The sequence below is a fragment of the Poecilia mexicana genome, unplaced genomic scaffold (genome assembly GCF_051168715.1).
Source record: "Poecilia mexicana isolate PSO_F unplaced genomic scaffold, ASM5116871v1 scaffold_21, whole genome shotgun sequence".
NCBI lineage: Eukaryota > Metazoa > Chordata > Actinopteri > Cyprinodontiformes > Poeciliidae > Poecilia > Poecilia mexicana.
The window spans coordinates 3925578-3945319 of NW_028263390.1; the positions used below are offsets into that span (position 1 = coordinate 3925578).

Consider the following 19742-nt stretch of genomic DNA (forward strand, 5'->3'; position numbering starts at 1 on the left):
TGAGAATCAAGCAGAATTGTGTAGGAAAGCCAGTGGGATGTGTACAGAAAGCCTCCAGTGAGGCACCCAGGAGGTGTCCTGATCAGATGTCTGAATTAAGTTCACGGATTCAGAATATTGATTTTCTTCAGATCCTGCCACAGTGCACTCCATACCCAATCGGTTTGACTCCCACTTCATCCTACCATCCCTCGCACACAAAAAGACATCAAGATACTGTAAATCTTCAGCTTGAAGCTGAAGATTCAAGCTGAAGAACTCCTCCCTGACCGGAAGGAGGAGTTCGTCTTCATCCAGTCAAGAAGGACGACCTCACATTTAGAGGAGCTGACTCATCGGTGGCTGCTTTACACTTGGTTGTGAAATGCTTAATGTCATGGCTAGAAGAAGGCAACAAAATCACATATGTTAAAAACAAAAATGAGACCTTAAAGTTCTTTATGCCGTGAGGTCCAGTTCATGAATACCTCAAACCAGATCAATGACGAGGGAAACCCTAGAGTAAGAGCTTCAGTTTGTGGAATGTCAACACAGCTCTGTGTGTACAATGCTCTGGGTGTACAATGATGGGATGCCTTTAAAACTATTGCTAGCACCTCAGACTCCTGCAACAATGCCTACAAAATGCCTGTAATAATTGTAACAATTGTAAGTTGGCTCACAAGAACAGTAATATGTCACTGGTCCTGTGCTCAATGGCCTGGATGAAAGCCATACCACTCCCCCCTGATCTAAGGTTCAACAGTGGGTCAACGCATCTTTGCAAGGCCGCCGACTCCTGAGGTTAACATCTTTCGAGGACATTTTATGTACCAAGACAAGGAAGAAACAAAACATGGTCATATAAAGTTCTTTCAAAAGAGATCAGAGGCAAACAGTCAGCAGATTTTGTTCCAGCTTTTTCCCCAAATCTAAAAAGCATAAGTCATTTAAAATATAAATTTGTTTTGAGCAGCAAACCACCAGTGATGGCAACCGGCTTCTCGGTTTCTACGTGTTCTGTGCCAGAGCGTTGTCTCCGCGTAATTAAAGCTGTCTGCCGCAGCCGGCCTGTAAGTGCAGAGCGTTTCTGTCGGTAGATGTCATGACGTAATGTAATGAGACTCTCGGCACAGGGATGTTGTTCTCATCCATCTATTGATGCGTCTGTGTTGAAGGTTTCAGAAGATCCTCAAAAAGAGGCTTTGTGAATAAAACTGCACACGGATTTGGACTCCAGAATCACATAAATGCTTATGAAAAACTTCATTGCTGCGACGACTTATGACAGGTCTACACAAGAAGAAATCCCTGGTTGTACACTAAGAGGCTGAAAGGCACCAGCCTTTATTAGACAATGAAACAGGTGTACAGCTGTTATTCATCCTGACTCTTTACCTCGGGGATGATACCTTCTGGGAATACAAACAGTAACAGGACAATGGGGGTAAGAGAAAGCCTTTTAATCACACACTGCAGCTTTTATGTGAGACGTGTGAAGACTTGAGCAAAACCGGAGCTCTCGGAAATACAGAAGGTGACACATAAACCACCTTAAGCAGTTTGTGAAACATGGCACACTGGTACGATTGGTGTGATCATCGACCAAAAATGATAAGTGCACGTCCGGTGCCTTGCAAAAGTATTCATTCTCCTGAATTTTTTTCATGTTATCGTCATGTTCCAACCACAAACACCAAAGTATTTTACTGGGATTTATGTAATGGACTAACAGTAACTGCATTTCCATTAACCATAGAATTGCGCAAATTGAAAATGCAAAAATAAATTTGCTCAATGGAAACACGGCAATTTTGAAAATACTCACTTTTTTATAAAATGTTTTTGTGCTAGGATGAGGCGTTATTTTTTTTGGCCGCAACAAAATCTATATATTTTGCAAAACTTTTTTGCATGACCCAAGTGATGTGATCAACAATCGGTTGTTTCTACTGGCAGAAAAGACAAAGACAAAAAAAGTAGCAGAAGAATGATGGTTTGTTTGGGGTTTTTTTAGACAATGCTCCACCAAAGCTCTCGTAGCATCTCAGTTTATAAAATGTTGTGCGTCATTTCAACATGTTGAATCCACAGATCTTCTGTGACATGGCCAAATGCCGCAAACGTAGCTGCTACCAAGTACATGGTGTTTGTCGCTCCAACGCGTGAGAAACACGCCTCTTTTCCTCTGATGGCTGATAGATGATGAGCGCTAGCACCATGGCTGAACTATGAATTTATTTAATGTAACTGTTTACATCCATCGCCATGATTTTTAATGACTTATCAAATGAACAAGCATATTTACATGTGATTTACAATTCTGTTTTTCCGGCATCAGCTGAATTTCGCAAATATTAGCGCATATTTCTAATGGAAAAGTGCAGCTAGTAAGTACAGCATAGTTGTGAAGTGGGATAAAACGGTTCAGTTCATCATCTGAAAATGGAAAAGGTACAGACAATGACCCTAAACAAACATAAGCTGCCTTTACTTTTATAATGGCCCAGTCAAAACTCTGGCTTAAGTCAATGAAGAATCTATGGCAAGACTTGAAAATGCATGTTAATAGATGCAGTTTCCAACCTGAGCTTGAGCAATTTTGCAAAGATGGATGCCCCCAGTTATTGGCAGAAAATGTTAAACAATTTATTATTTTTCCCCAATTTATAATCATACACTACTTAGAGGTTATCTATCACATAATTTGACAATAAACTACATTCAAATTTGTGGATATCATGTGACTCCATGTGGAAAAGATCCAGGTGTTTGAATAGTTTTGCAAGACACCACAGTTCAGACACTACAGTGGGGTGTAGTGGTGGTGCAAATAGCTGCTAGTAAAGAGATGATCTATCTTTTACATGACACCGCATTATAAGTATGTTCCACTGGAAAAATGAAGTACTTAATCTGGCATGTGAAAAAGTGATAAGTAGAAAACAATAAAAAAAATATTTCATAGTTCAGCTGGGATTTGGTGAAAACACACACCCAGCATCTAATGTGATTGCACAGAAATGTGAGTCATTTTTGGGCTATTGCTATTTCGCCGATTTTACCCATGAATCAGCATAAGCTTTCAGAGGACGGCTGAGTGTTCACTGCAACAGGAGGCACGCTGGCTTCACTTTTTGGCAAGCTAAACTCTGAAACTGAATTGCACTTCACTTTCAACGTCCTGTTAAAACAGTAGAGTCTCTTTGGAGAGGCGGAGGACGCCTGCGCTCTTTTTGAGTTCCGTTTGCACTTTTTCACACTTTGCTCCCGTGTGACGGGAATACTTTCAGGCCTCTCCTGGTTACCAGGGATTTTATGACAAACGTCAATGTCTGTGATTAAGTCTGTATTAATGGCAGATGCAGGGTTTTTATCACAGCAGTGTTCGCTTTCCTTTGTCCTCTGGTTTTCATGATGAGCTGTTAGTGCAGTGGGACTGAGACACTGGCCATTGGGTCGCGTTGAGACTTGGGAGCTCCCATTCTGGGTACTGTCAGGACTTAAATGTTCCGTCTCTTTGTCTGGAGTCTGTGGAGCAGATGGTGACCCCGAAGCTTGGCCGGTGTCCTGGTTTGAGAGTGGTTGGACACAGTACTTCCTGAGATAGCAGGTATGGGCCGGTCCCTGCCTGTGGCCCACTGCTCTGCCCTGTGAGCAGTGATGGAAATGGGTGAGGGGGCAGTGGACATAGTGAACACAGCAGTCCATGTGTGAATAGACCGCGTCCACGTTTGGAGGCAACAGGGCTGCATTCTGTTTGGACCTGGCGGTACCTGAGAGATGGAGAAGCTGAGGGGTGGGGGGGCAGGAAGGGGAGTCCTGGGGAGGCACAGTGCAGGAATGCGGGGCCCACTGCTGTAGAAGCTGGGATGGGGGGTCTACACATGTGCAGTTGTTGGGAGTGTAGTGGCACCTGGATGGCGTAGTGAGTGAGGTAACGAGCCCATTTTCTGGCCGTGTTTTTCTGCCTGTCTCATTGCTGTGAATGTGTGGTATAGACATGGTGTGGTTAGCATGAGAAGGGGCTCCATTACAGAGCCGAGTGCCCAGTTCTTCCTCCGCCTCTTCTTTCTCTCCTGGTTTAACTCCAGTTTTCTGACAGGATGCCAACGGCTCCAGCTCGTAGTGCTCTGCCTCTCCGCCCCTGCTGTCCAGCTGATACTTCCCCTCAGGAGAGGGGCTTGAGGGTGCGTCTTCACTGAAGGCCTGGCACTGCAGCTTCTTGGGCAGGGGAATCTGACCGCAGGTGCCCTGGGGTCCGAGGCAGCAGCACATGCACTGAAAGAAGAAGGTAGCAAAAGCCCAACTTATACACATGATGAGCATCATGAATGTGCCCAACTGGGTGTAGGCCAGGACTGTTGATGGCATCATCATCGCTCCGGCAACAAAGGTGGTCACTGCCGCCATGGCGATTGCAGAGCCCATCCGGCTAAGGGAGAAGATCACTTTCCCTTCCCGGCCGGGTTCTGGAGCGAGCCTGTAAGCGACACCATAGTGGACGGCAAAGTCCACGGACAAACCCACGGCAACCGAGATGGTGACGGACTCAAGGACGTTCAGCTCCCAGCCCAACAACACCAGGGAGCCCACTGTGACAAATATGGTCCCGGCGATAGACAAGATGGCGTACAGACTGATGATGACATTCCAGGTGGTTAGCAGCATGACGCTGAAAGCCACTGTCACAGATAGCGCCATGGCAACCAGAGTGCCACCAGACAGACTGTCTTGGAGGTCATAGAATTCCAGGTTGCTGACAAACCAGCCATGGCTGAGACCCTCTGGGGCGAAGCGGAGCTCCTCTGTGATCCAGGCATCCACCTAAAATATAAACATGATACCAGAGGCAAAATCTTAGTCTGAGTATAAAGTACTCTGACACAAATTAATTATGAGATATTAATGAACACTACCTCACGATAGAACTGGTACATCTTCTCATAAGCCAGAGTGAAGAGGTAGGTACTCTGAAACTCCAAAACGATGGCTCTGATGGTGTCGTTGATGTCAAATCGAGGTCCGGGGGTCTTGCTGTCCAGATGGTAGCTTGTGCTTCGGTCCAGCTCCATAATGGCTCTTTTGATGCACAACTGAAAAACATCCTTCTTATAGGGAAAGGTAGACTGACTGCAGCAAGGGTAGACAGAGGTCTCTTCACAGTCCTGGTTCTCCATCCACTATTAGAGTAGAACACATACTATAAGGTATCTGTTCAACGATGGGTCTGTACACGCAGTGTCTGACAATAAGTCATATGCCTTAAAATCTTCATAAGTATTACAAGAACAAACTGGATTTTATTGGAATTTTAAGTGATAAGGCCAAACAAAGTTGTACATAATTGTGAAGCAGAAATTGTTCTCCAGTCTCAAGCTATGAGACTTTTCGGTAACACTTTATTTGAAGGGGGTTGAATAAGACTGACAGGACACTGTCAGAATCGCATGTCATGAACATGAATAAGCCTTCATGAATATTTATGACTGTTGTCATAAAGTGTCATTCGGTAAATTATGACACTTTTAATACAAAGTTGACATTATTCAAAATGTCTTTGTTATGACAACTTGACATTAACCAAAAAATCATTACTGTTTAAACTTTACCTTTAATAACATAAAGTTACCTAATTTTTAAAGTGCAATCAATAATACTTTTATAACAAATTTATATCAGTAATGATTTCTCCCTCCATCTTCTATGTCATCTGACCAGAGGACCTTCTTCTTCTCCAAACAGGATTTCTTACCGTCTTCCTTTAATAATAGATTGTTCTCGCCACTCTTCCATGAAGGCTAGGTTTGTTGAGTGAATGACTAATAACTGGCCTGATGAAAGATTGCTTGACCTGAGCTGCCGATCTCTGTAGCTCCCCCAAAATTACCATGGTGCTGTCAGTTTAGGTGGGCGGCCATATCTTTGTACTAGGTTTGCAGCTGTGCCATCTTCATTTCATTTACAGATGATGGACTATACAGATCTCTGTTAGATCTTCAGAGTTTGTTGTAGACCCCAACCCTGCTCTAAACTTCTCCACACCTTCCTCCCTGACCTGTCTGTTGTGTTCCTTGGTTTTCATGATGCTTATTGTTCTTTAGCAAACCTCTTTACAGATCAGCTGGATTTACACTGATGGCAAAGTTCACTAAATTACACTAAAATGTTTAGTCATTAGGTAACGTCAAAAGGTGACAGGTTGTGTAGGATTTTATTTAGAGCTGTTAGAGTAAAAGCAGAATAAAAAATTTATAACATTTCATATTTTTCTCTCTATACAAATTTGAAAAGTATGACTTTCAATTCACTCCACAATCATGCACTTTTATTGTGGGTTTATTACCTAAAATTCAAATAAAACACATTGAAGTAATGAAAAAGGACAAAATCCATGACACTGTGTAGGAGAGGCGGTACTGACCTGTTTGAATGTCTCGATGAAGCAGCTAGTGAAGTCCTGATCTTCTGACTGAAAGACAAAGCTTTGGTTCCTAAGCTTCTGGCAGAAGTTAAGGATCCACAGTTGAGATGCTGGGCTGGCTATGTTAAAGCTGCTGTCCAGCATCAGCTTCCCCTTGTTCTTGGGGTTCAGGGGGTCTCCGTTATCCTCTGGCGTAACCCCCCAGATGATCGTGATGGGCATGTGGAGGTCCTCGCCGTGGTTAACTCTCTCGAACATGAAGAGCTTTTTGTACTCAGCGTCATAGCGCTCGAAAGGGTGAGAGGAACGGAACACCTGAAACTCGGCCAGCTCCAGGGACGGCAGTTTCATCTTGGGGTTCACACAGACCACGTAAGCGCCGCCGACCGTGATGGCAAGGAACCAGAAGAGCCAGAGGTAGCGCAGTTTGATGACAACGCAGGGCAGCACCTTCTCAAAGAAGATCCGTGATCCCTCGGAGACGGTGAACAGGCATTTGTGGATCTTGTGGCAAACGGCAGCCCAGAAGACCTGCGTGAAGCAGTTTCCCTGCTGCTGCTGTGGGGGCTTGGAACAGATGAACAGGTTGGGCAGGTAGCGCTCATGTAGCACCACAACAGCAGGGAGCCACGTCACCATCAGGATGTAGTTGACTAAGATGGCAGTGCCGGCGTAGACCCCGAAGCAGCGTATGGCGGTGATGTTGCTGACGTAGTTGGCATAAAATGCGGCAGCGGTGGTGAAGCTGGTGACAAACATTGAGAGGGCGGCGTGGTGCAGGGTCACGCTTACCGTCTCCGACAACTCGGCGTGCGGTTTGTCAAACTTGGTGTAGTTCCACACGTCGCAAAGAACAAACGCGTCGTCGGCCCCGATCCCTACCAGGATGATGAGGGCAGTGAGGTTCATGAAAGGGAAGAACTCAAAGTTAAAGACCATTCGGTAAAGAAAGTAGGAGACGATCAGCGAACTGATGATGGCAATTATTGTCATCAGAGTGATGAAAACTGAGCGTGTGTACACACACATGACCAGCAGGACTATGACTATTGCGATAGCGGGGTACAACGTGTCAGTGAGGAGGTAGTCCTGGAAGAGGTCGTGTTTGATTCCGAACTCAATTCCTGTGACGGTGGTGATCCCGTCAGAGGAGTTCCAGTTCTCAAAGTTGTCCAGATAGATGTTCATCATGGACTCTCCTTTCTCTGTGGGAGAGAACAACATGCTGTACTTGAGCACTGGAGGATGCTCCACACTCTTTGGGCTCAGGAAGTCTTTGTCCACCAGGAAGTGAAGGATCTGGTACACGGCGTTGTACTTTGTGCACTTCCGGGGCACGCTGGCACATTTCAGCTGATCTTTGCGACGTAGCGCCATGTCCCAGCAATCGGGTCCAAGCGTGCCATTATGGTAGTACTTAGCGCACGATCGCAAGATCTTGAGAGTGTGGGACACGTCCCGCTCTGTGATCTTCTGGCAGGACGACTTGTTAGTGAGGACAGCTATGTAGTTGCCCAGTGTCCAGCTTGGACAACAGGAGACGTTATTGGTGCGCTGACAGAGATTCAGGTAATCACGGTGGGAGCGCACCTGTGAAGCACACGAAAAATAAACACAGACAAAAAGAGGGTAACACTAACACAGCATGGAGATAACAGTGAAGGGTTCCACTGTTTAGTGGACTTACTCTTGTGTTGTCCTGGCTGCACATTGATTTGATGGCCTGAATATTCCACAGACTTTTTCCTTCGGCCGACGCAAACACTAGTCTGGAATAACTGTCACCTGCAGAAAGTTAGAAAAATCATCTCAACTCTAAGAGGAAATCACCAATCCACTTTTTTCACTTCTGATGCTGATACAAAAAAAACACAGAACTGAATTGACATAAAATGTTTCTTTTTTTTTTAAACACCGAAATAATTGTACTGAATTACAAATATATGTAATAACTCTGCACTAATATAGCACACTTAAATACATCCATCATACCTTCACAAGTATAGCCAAACATGTAAAAACAATGTAACTTGAATTTGTTCAGTCAGTGCAATTAAAAGTGCAACGTAAAATAAATAAACTGACCAAAACAACAGGTTGACTACTCGGTCAAACATAGAAAAATAAACTGCAACAGACCTTCTTTCAAATGGTTCAGAAAGTGCAATTAGGAATTCTAGATAAAATAATTAAAATCAATGTAAAATAAATAATAAAGAATGACATCGCGCAAAGCATAGAATTAGACTGAATAGATCTGTCCTTGTGCGTCGAGCACATTTTCACTGATACTCAGTCTAGAAACTTTTTTCAATATTGGGACCAATACAGATATTTATCAGATCGGTGTCTCTCTAGTTACAAACTTAAAAATATTTTGTTGGGATTTATTAGATAAAACACAAAGTGGTGAGTAATAGTGAAGTGAAAGGAATATTTAGGAGAAGCTGAGAAATAAGTGTTGAATAAAACGCATTCATAATTATCCTATCACTATAAAACTATCCTTTACTTTGTGTGGTTCTATTACACAGCTCCAAAACAAGGACACTGAAGTTTAGTGAATAAAATGCAAAAACTTTAGCACAGCACTGTACCCGAAGTTTTAGTGCTCCCTTATCTGTATAGCTAATCTTACCTGGTATGTCACAGAAGAACTCTTTGCTGAAGTCCCACTCAACCTCCCGCTTGTCTCTTTCAAAGTGGTCATCTGACCACCGAGGTTCCTGGTGACTGGAAAACAGTAGCAGGAGATTCACTCTGTTAGATTCAGCTGGTAAGCAACATTCTGGTCAATTTTAGAAATGAGAAGGAAAAAAACAATGTAATTCTCCATCCATTTGGGTTAAAATTTGAACTAAATTCAACTGAAAACTGAAATACTAAACTGAAAAAGATGGGATTTATGCAAAAAAAAAAATCATTTTCTTAGTCCCACTAAATGTTAATTGAAATTTCTGTCAACTCAGCTGATCAGATAAGCGTTCAATGGAACCTTGTTCAGATATATTCCTCTCGTTTTTTGTAGTTGAACACAAAAATTACAAAGCTGAAACGTTCCATTTTTGCCATAAGTTCATCATCCTGTAGAAATGTAGAAATACTTATGGGTACTAGGGCTGTTTTAAACGAATATTTTAGTAATCGAGTAATCTATCGATTATTCTTACGATTAATCGAGTAATCGGATAAAAAAAAAATTATAAAATGAAATATTGGTAAATCTGGCATAATACCGGTGTTACTATCAGATATCAATGTCAGTCCAATTTTTCATATTTGAGCATCCATAACAGTTGCTTTTTTGTAGTTTAAAAAACTAACCTGTAACAATAATAGCTCACTTTCTAAGTTAACCTGAAGAAAAGTTATAGAAAAATCTGAAATTCTATTGAATTTAATAACAAAGAGGCAGGCTCACAAATATGCTTATAAAAAATGTCTACAATCCAGCTTTTAGTTTATGTATTCATCTTCAGTGAGTTTAATAGATTAATTAAACTCACCTTGCCACCTAACCTGTCACGCTTTGGGTTTGAAAATACCGGAAATGCCGCCTGGAATGGGAGGAGAGGGCGAATGAACGAACGTAAGATGGGGTGGAGGGGAGGAAATAGACCAGCGGACTGACAACCGTTAGACCGGGGGACGAACACGGGGGGAAGCAATATGGGATATTTACGACACCTTCACTGGTCACACTCAGAAACTCATCTACCAGCCATGTACGATGCGCTCCGCCACCCGTTTCTTCAGACCGGGATATGAAATTTATTGTGCGGTTCGTCGGTAAAGCTACATTTACACGGTAAGCAAAGCTACATTTACACGGTAAGCATCAGCTACTCAGCCGCCCGCCCTGTTCAGGCTATCCGCTCACCTCAGCGCTCTTCCCGCCGTTCGCTTTCAACCAGCAGCCCCGGAGGAGAAATGCTGCCGTACTCCAGGCATTCCCCCAGTCATTTTAAGGATGCTTATTGGTTCCCCCAAAACGATAAAAAGTCGGGCATTATCATCAATCAATAAAATCCCCACGGGCCAATCTTGAAGATTGGACTTTATGCCGCTGAGACTTAGCTTTTGTCAACAACTCAGAGGCGGAAGTGAGAGCTCCGCGCAACGCAAATGAAGTCCCGGCCGGAACACGGTGCGCTAACTAATAAAACATAAATTAACGAAGCTTCGAGGCAGGTAAATTTTCCTCGAGGAATTTTAGTAATCAAGGTACTCGAATCATTCGAGGAATCGTTTCAGCCCTAATGGGTACACCTGGAAACTTCAGCAACGTGAAAAGTGAAAGAGGGTAGAAGTTGAAGTCAGCAATCAGGAACAGAATACTGCAGTCATTATAATCAGAATAATTACCCTGAGTGAGCTGGGTCTAGAAATGTATTTGAGACTATGCACCTATTGTGAATCTCTGTGCTTTGAGCAAAAACATCATGGTCTGTTGACTTTAGATTTTCTCTGCTTCTTTGCTATGATCATTGATTAATTATTCATACTAGGAAAAGAGATAAAGTCTGTTTGAGGGAGCAGTTCATGTAAAACAGGGTTTATTTTAAACCAAACTAAATATTTATAGACTTGATATCTTAACATGGCTTCAGCATTTTGCATTAACAGTTATAGTGGATACTGAAGCACATAGTAGAAAAACATCAGTCTACTATGCATGTTCTAAATATTGCAGAGCCTAAAGTTAGAGGCCAATTTGCATGTTTTAATGTGTGTAATAAAATTACATTGTTGTTGGGCAATGTAGACACTAGAGAGCAGGTTAGCTGAATTAGCATCTGAGTTCAGAGATATGTGTCAAAAAACAGCAAACATCGCAATGTGCCAGAAACATTACAAACATGGTACAAAGTCACAAAAAAGGTGCATAGTGGAAGGTGGTGGGCTTTAGATAAATGGCAGCATGTGGCTGAAGAGGTCATGCTGGCGCCATCTTCTGTGTTTCTTTTGTTGATCTCATGCGAGTGATACAGCATCACTGTCCCCATGGTTACCAGCGACATTGTTCCATTCTCTCTCTCCCATCAAAAACAGACTAAACACACGTCTCAGTATTTTCCTTTGAAAAGGCTGTACTTCCTCTGATTTCATTCTAAAGCCCTCGTCGATACTAAAAGAAGCTAACTTGGAGTCTTCTTTCTTCAGTGACAACCTCCACACTAAAGAGTGTTGTTGTCAGCATGATTGGGCAGCTCATGTGCAAGATGTGTGTGGGGTTACCTTTTGGCTTGCTCGTCCGCATATTTGAAGGGATAGTTGGCCAGTGTGGCTTTGTAGCCTGTATTCTTCACCATGTTGTTCCATGTGACCAGCCGCTGGCCAATGGCAGTTCCCCGAGGCTCAAACCCCTTTCGGGAAAAAGAAAGACTTAGCGAAACGTTTTTTTAAATTAAAAAAATCCTGATGCCACCCGAAAGGGTTAAATATTCAAACGCTATTTACAGCAGTGCAGAAAAACAACTCAGCATGTCATTAGCTGCATTTACACTGACCATATGATTGTGCAACTTGGAATTTCGAAAATAAATTGACTTAATGGAAATATGCCAATTTTCGAAATTGTATAAAAATTAGTGCATTTTGCAGCACTTTTCACATCATCCGAGTCATGTGATGAACTACCGGATGTTGGTACTGGCTGAAAAGAGAGAAAATACGACAGGAAGTGGTAGGAGAATGATGGGGTTGCACGTTTTTTAATGATGTGTCACATGAAGAAACATATTCACCTGTGATTTTAATTGCATTTCTTATTTAATGGAAACACCATAATTGTGAAATTATGCTTCCCCCCCTCCCCCAACATTAGTGGAGCATTAACACAGCTGACCATTAACATTTGTAATGGAAATGCAACTACAGTCCACTGAAGATGAGGAGATGAAAGGTTTCTAAAACCTTCTTTGTTTGGCAAGAAACCTTTAACTCCATTATAAAAGGAGAACACAATATGTCTGTACTCACCAGGAGCGGGTCGGAGAAATCTGGCAGGTCGGGCACCAGGACTCCCACCAGCGCACAAATCACAATGAGCACCGTACACACTCCCAGCACAACCACTGGCCAATCAGCTATCAGCTCAGAATAACTGGAAACATGACAGAAATCTAATCAGCCTACTTTACATCCAGACTTTTGGGAAGTCTTCCCCCCCCTTCCCTATGGACAGCCGGTAAAACATGAGTCTTTTCTCCGAAACACTCTTCCTGCTATACGTTAGGCTGCAGAAGAATGGACAGATGAGGTGATCCAAGCTGCTGGTTACTGGAGGCCAGGTACAGGGAGAAATACAACTCCCTCCTCCAACTCTCATGAGTCACTGCTAAGGAATGATGGCTCCAGAAGAGCAGTGATGGATGGATGACAGGACCAAAGGAAAGGAGGGGAGGAGGAGAGTTTCGCAAAAACCAGAACATTGACAGAGAAGAAACTGTTTTTGGCAGGTCTTACCTTTTGGGGAATCGAAAGGGCCTTGCAGGGCTGAAAAACAGAAAGGAGGAGATAAATCAAGTTTACATCCTGGAGTCAAAGCAACAGCCAATCAAAAACAGACCTGTGGAGACTTTAGAGAAAAAGTGGACAGCCTGTCCTCAGCAGCAGAGGTCTGTTCCAGCGTGGGTCCTGGACCACTGCTGTCAAAAGTCATTTCCAGCTAACTTCTCACCAGACTTTGCTGCAGTGTTCAGCTGGTGTTACTAATATACAGACACCCAAGGTACAGACATCAACTCTATGAACGGACAGACAGTTAAGACCAGGATTAATCAAAAACCCCTTCGAGCACGCCTGCAGATTTACATTTCAGTTTTTGTCTTTAATCGGTGCAGGGCTGAAACAATTCCTTGGATTAATGGTGAGGAATTGATTCTTAAAATAATCAACAACTAAACTTAGTAATTTATTAATCATTAACTACAGTACGCAGACTCAGAAAAGGCCATTTGCGGAAAGAACAATGTTCTCAGAGCAGTAATGAAGCCAAAACTGTATAAAAAAAATCTATACATTTTGCATTTAAGTTAAGAAAAAATTTTAAAACTGCGGATTTGGTTTCACCTAGTTCAAATTCTGTAAAAATAATATCTAGTTATTAATTGGTAATCTAAAAATTAATAAATAACGAAAGTAAGAAGCATTGTTAGAAATACAGAAATATTTTTTAGCTGTAGATACAAATGCTGCAAATGATCAAGCTTTAACTAAAGGTTGAGGTTATTGCATTTTATGCAATAAAATGTTTATTGCCAAAAATAAACACATATATATATATATATATATATATATATATATATATATATATATATATATATATATATATATTTTTTTTTTTTTTTTTTTAAATGAATTGAATTATTTCTTTCTTTGCATCTTTGTGTTTTTCTAATATGGCATTAAAAGGCTTAAATGAAAAACCTTCTTCCACTGTTTTTTTTAACCATTTATCTTATGACAAAGTTCCATGTAGGGCTGAAACGATTCCTCGAATGATTCGAGTACCTCGATTACTAAAATTCCTCGAGGAAAATTTACCTGCCTCGAAGCTTCGTTAATTTATGTTTTATTAGTTAGCGCACCGTGTTCCGGCCGGGACTTCATTTGCGTTGCGCGGAGCTCTCACTTCCGCCTCTGAGTTGTTGACAAAAGCTAAGTCTCAGCGGCATAAAGTCCAATCTTCAAGATTGGCCCGTGGGGATTTTATTGATTGATGATAATGCCCGACTTTTTATCGTTTTTGGGGAACCAATAAGCATCCTTAAAATGACTGGGGGAATGCCTGGAGTACGGCAGCATTTCTCCTCCGGGGCTGCTGGTTGAAAGCGAACGGCGGGAAGAGCGCTGAGGTGAGCGGATAGCCTGAACAGGGCGGGCGGCTGAGTAGCTGATGCTTACCGTGTAAATGTAGCTTTACCGACGAACCGCACAATAAATTTCATATCCCGGTCTGAAGAAACGGGTGGCGGAGCGCATCGTACATGGCTGGTAGATGAGTTTCTGAGTGTGACCAGTGAAGGTGTCGTAAATATCCCGTATTGCTTTCCCCGTGTTCGTCTCCCGGTCTAACGGTTCGTCAGTCCGCTGGTCTATTTCCTCCCCTCCACCCCATGTTCGTTCATTCGCCCTCTCCTCCCACTCCAGGCGGCATTTCCCGTATTTTCAAAACCAAAGCGTGACAGGTTAGGTGGCAAGGTGAGTTTAATTAATCTATTAAACTCACTGAAGATGAATACATAAACTAAAAGCTGGATTGTAGACATTTTTTATAAGCATATTTGTGAGCCTGCCTCTTTGTTATTAAATTCCATATAATTTCAGATTTTTCTATAACTTTTCTTCTGGTTAACTTAGAAAGTGAGCTATTATTGTTACAGGTTAGTTTTCTAAACTACAAAAAAGCAACTGTTAGGGATGCTCAAATATGAAAAATTGGACTGATATTGATATCTGATAGTAACACCGGTATTATGCCAGATTTACCAATATTTCATTTTATAATTTTTTTTATCCGATTACTCGATTAATCGTAAGAATAATCGATAGATTACTCGATTACTAAAATATTCGTTTACAACAGCCCTAGTTCCATGTCTGAATGGCTCCTTGCCATCACCCTAATCTTTAGCTCCCTCCACAGACTGTCAAGTCATAACTCTAACTGGGCATCTTTAAAATGTTGATAAAATTTCCAGTCAGAAGAAATACCTTAAACATAAATCTCTCATGAGTCCAAATATTTAATATAGACCTAAAAAAATGAATCTCTACATTTTTAATATACTTTTGTGACTCTGCTCTGAACCTCAAAGTGAATACAATCACCAATATTCACTACAAACTCATATAAACTGCAAAATCTACAGTTTTCCCAAAACTATTCATTGGGCCAGCAAATGTGTAAGACGGTGTTCTAGTGAGATGAGATCATAAATGGCCAACAGTAAAATGCTTAAAATGGTGAAAACTAAAACTACACATGGCCCTGCACTTCCCGTCAACACCCTAAAACACGGTGGTGGAAACGTCATGCAGTGGGGAGGCATTTGAACTATAGGGAAAAGAAAGTAATTGAAGCTAAATACAGAACATTAACCACAGTGAAATGTTTTGCATAAAGCATATCAGAGTTTCCCAGGTGTATTACAAGTCTGTATTACCCGGCTTTATTTTAAATAGGGTTTTTTATACAGTGACAGTAAAGACAGAGTAAGCTAGGTTTATAGTTGATGCATTGAATTGCACCTGCCTGTTGGCCTCACTATTATTTCCAAATTATGATTCCTCATCATGCACCTCTAAGATTTTAGAACATTTTTCAGCACAAGAACACAATGGGATGCTGGTGAATTGCTCTAGTCTTGCTCTAGTCTTGCTCTGGTCTTCTCTGGTGGAAACCCTCCACATTCATGTGCTGGAATGGCTCAGCCAAAGCTCGGTACTAAATCCTAATGAAAATCTGGGGCAAGACATAAAAAAAAGAAAAAGAAAAACACATTTTTCATCGACAGACTTCATTAAAGTTTGATCTATGTCACACAGAAGGTTAAGGAAAACTGTCAGTGTCTACATCTGCGTAACTGGTAGAAACTTACCCTGGAAAACTGGCAGGTAGGACCGCAGCAAAATCTGCTTCTACATTTATTATTCTGAGACAATTGTCAAGTGGATGGATTAGATTTACAAAATAGAAGTATTAAAGTAGAGATGGTGGAACGCACATCACACTTTTCTGATTTTTATTCATAAAACATTTTGGAAACCATGTTTTCATTTTCCTTTTGCTTGTCAATCTATCTGGTAATTAAGGTCCTATAAACCTTCTGAAAATCAACAGAGCCCATATTCCCAATGTGCAGTGTTAGTGAAATGTTATCTACTACTGACTAATAGCCCTTTGTGACATTGTGGTATTGACCCCAAAATGCACACGCAAACACACAGAAGGCTTTTAGCTGCTAAAGATTTATCTGGACATCTCTTCAACTCCTCCAGAGAGCAGCGGGAGGTGTGTGTGTGTGTGCGTGTGCGTGCGTGTGTGTGTGTGTGTGATGGGAAGGGGGCGTTGGTGTTTGTGCGTCTGGTATGCTAACAGCAAAAGTGGAAGAGGGTGTGTGTGTGTGTGTGTGTGTGTGTGTGTGCTAGAGGAAGTAGGAAAATCAGATATGACCACCTGATCACAGCGGGGCACCAGGAGATAAGGGGACTGGGATAAAATGGTTGACAGAAGAGGGAAAAGTGTCTGAGGGGGAAACGGCAGAGGGAGGAGCGGGACAAAAACCTCTCTGTTCAAGTCCCCTGAGAACTTTTAGGTCATCAAACTTTAGTTCAATCAATGGAGCAGTTTGTGTCTGGATTAACGGCTAAAAGCAGCCAAATTTGTCATTAAACTGGAACATCTGAGCCGTGATAGTTAGAGCTAGTATAAATCAAAACCAAACTGAGAAATATAAGCGTTGAAATCATTCTGAAAATTCCACCCAAAGTACAACCACTGTGGGTTATGCTTTCTTGTTTTGTTCGAAAAATTGATTGTAAGAATTTTGATTTATCACGATTTCATTTAAACTCCAGTTAATGATATTGAAAAATCCAAAAACTCAGTTTTTTTCTCTCCACTGTTGGTTTCATGAGAGCATTAATAAATATCAGTAAATTCCAACAATATTTAAACATTAAGTGCAATTACTGTGTGCATTTTAGTGATAAAACTGTTCTTTATGAAACTGCTGTCCTTTAAAATCTTTTTCAAGAGCAGCATTTGTGTTTATTGTGCTCTAACCATACAATTCCCTAAAAAAAGACTGAGAAGAAGTTAGTTTTTTTTAAATCGCCACCATTATAGTTATCAACATAGTTATAATTATAGCTATAAGTATATAGAACTATAGTTCCAGAATATAATGATAAAATTTTAAGTCCATATCACTCACAGCAACAAATTCCTGGATAGCACAGAAAACAAAGTAAAGACTAGACAAGACTTCACATCAAACAGCCACTGACCGCACAACAAAAAATAGTACGTCACAAGCTTGTGAAGGAGGGGGAAAAAAAAGAATCAGATTTTTCTGTACTGGTCAGAGGTGACCTAGAAAAACATGTCTGATTCCAACTGCCTGTCAGTTAACTTATTAACTAAATAAGATCCCTATTGCCTTGCTTGCCTTTGAACTGATGGCCAAGGAAGAAGTGTGTTGGGAATGCAAGTCTTTTCATTGTGCACAGTCGGTTAACTTTCCTTGTATGGCCTTGAACTGCAGACCTCAGGACACAGTTATGGCCCAACATGGAGGAGAGGGGAACAAAACACTTGGAATGGATTCAGAGCAGTGCTGTCAAGTCTATCCATTTGTCTGCTAAAGGTCTGGTTTGAATTTCGCTGTGCAACACTTCCAATGGGAATTTTCTGCAGCCAACTGGAAAGACGCACAGAATACTTGAGGATGTGTGAACAAAAGATAAGGTTGATGAAGAATCCATTGAGGCAACAGGAATCAGCTGCATTTGAATATATCTGAAGTTTGTGAAGTGTGTGAGAAAGCAAAACATACAGCATGGTACAGAAAACAAAGAAATGCAGAAAAAGTAAGATGGAAGGGAAGGTAATGGAGGAGGATGGTGTTGACTGATGAGGCTCTAAAATCTATCAGCCAACAAGCCGCCGTGTCAGTTTTCCTCTGAGACACTCTGATCTCCCTCAATCGCCACTCATCTGCGCTCTGCCCCTCCATCCCAACTTTCTCTTGCTCTCCTTTAGCTGTCAGTCTATTTACCAGGAGTGTTTTTCTGGATCACTGGGCTAATTAATAAGGTAAACACAGACCACTAGCCGCTCACTCAGCACTGTGCTGACAGAGGGGAGAAGCAAGAGGAGCAAATGAGAGCTGGTGCCTGACGATGCTCAGCTCTATGATCCTGTGCTGCACTTAGGCATACTAACATCATGTCAAATAACAACAACGATATTGATATTTTAACTTAAAATACTCTGTTTTACTGTTACTGTTGACCAGGACGCTCCATTATGTCCAGGCTGATTTGAAGGATGTTGTGTGTGCAGGGCATCTGCAAGTCAAATTTCAAACTTAAGACCTTTTATTATCGTTGCCTTGAGTGAAATTTAAGACCCAGAAAACTGTAAATATAGGGGGTGATTGGGGGAACTTGTTGCATTACAATGAAGCTTGAACATGGCTTTATGCCCATGACAGAGAGAACAAAGCTAACTAACTAGCAAAGGTATATTAGCAGCTAGTTGCCATTAGCTTCAACGCTTCGAGTCACACAACTCGATGTTAGCGTGCGACTCAGACTTTTATTGTTTTAAATTTAAGACAGCATAAGACCTTAATTTTAAGATTTTTAAAGGCATAAGAATCTTTAAGCCTTTAAAAGCACACTGTTGCTGGCAGTTAGCCCTCATCCTTATGTCACATCACTTTTACTGCATGGACACAGTGATTTAACATGTCCACTTCACTATATTCCAGTTGAAAATCTGTGGACAATCCTGGGCCTCTGGCAGAAAACCACAGCGCTTAATACCTCCTGATATCCTTCTATCTAGCCAGTTACAAAAGTGTGTGGAGATTCAACTAAATAATAGTGGGGGTGTTTGTATATAAATGAGCCTCTGTGGACGAGAGGACATCTACAGCTAACTCCAACAAGTAACTGATCTTGTAAATGGTGTAGAAATTCATCACTAATAGCCCAAAACTCAAGGCATTTATGCTGAGTGCATGTGAACTTCTTAACCTTTACATTAAACTGTTACAGAAAAGTGACAAATATTGGATTTTTAAGTCTCAGTAGTGTTTTAGTCAGTATTTGACCAGCAAAGTCATCTACAAAAATAACGTTGGCTGTAAATTAGAACAGAGACAGAAATTGTGGAACAACTAAATCTTCCAACATTTTTTAAGATATGACCAATAAGAGCTGATGATTTCCAACACAAAAACACACCATAAATCTAAAACACTATCAAAATAAAGTACTTTTTATAAAAAGCTTCTTGGTCGGCATTTAAAGGTTAAAGCTGCACAACCTGGTCAGTAGTCTCTGAAGCAACAAACAGTGATTCATAGGGCATCAGGTTTCTAACAGGCCTCCCATAAACACAAGAACAGGACGGAACTCTTTAAATACACAGGTTAAATTCCCTTCAGCTGAAGAACCCCTCCTCTTGTTATAGAGGAAACCCACCAGGCATAGACAGTGAAGGCATCGGAAATGTCCACTCTGCTTCAGTCTGTGGATTCCTGCTTCTGCCAAATGTCAGCCTTCTCAGAATTTTGTGTTAATTACCTCCAAATAAGATTTC

General features: G+C 41.5%; 1 protein-coding gene across 2 annotated transcripts in view; it reads right to left on the reverse strand.

Annotated features, from left to right (window-relative positions):
• Positions 1 to 1294: 1294 nt before the first annotated feature.
• The window catches only part of disp1 (dispatched homolog 1 (Drosophila)), an 86413-nt gene continuing 67965 nt past the window's right edge, over positions 1295 to 19742 (reverse strand). For both annotated transcript variants that reach the window (XM_014973747.2, XM_014973763.2), the window contains 8 exons: positions 12872 to 12901; positions 12386 to 12509; positions 11642 to 11769; positions 9042 to 9136; positions 8091 to 8188; positions 6404 to 7993; positions 4899 to 5162; positions 1295 to 4806 (listed from right to left, as the gene is read on the reverse strand). In XM_014973747.2, coding sequence (XP_014829233.2) covers positions 3052 to 4806; positions 4899 to 5162; positions 6404 to 7993; positions 8091 to 8188; positions 9042 to 9136; positions 11642 to 11769; positions 12386 to 12509; positions 12872 to 12901 — 4084 coding nt within the window. In that variant the 3' untranslated portion in view covers positions 1295 to 3051. The remainder of the gene's footprint in view (positions 4807 to 4898; positions 5163 to 6403; positions 7994 to 8090; positions 8189 to 9041; positions 9137 to 11641; positions 11770 to 12385; positions 12510 to 12871; positions 12902 to 19742) is intronic.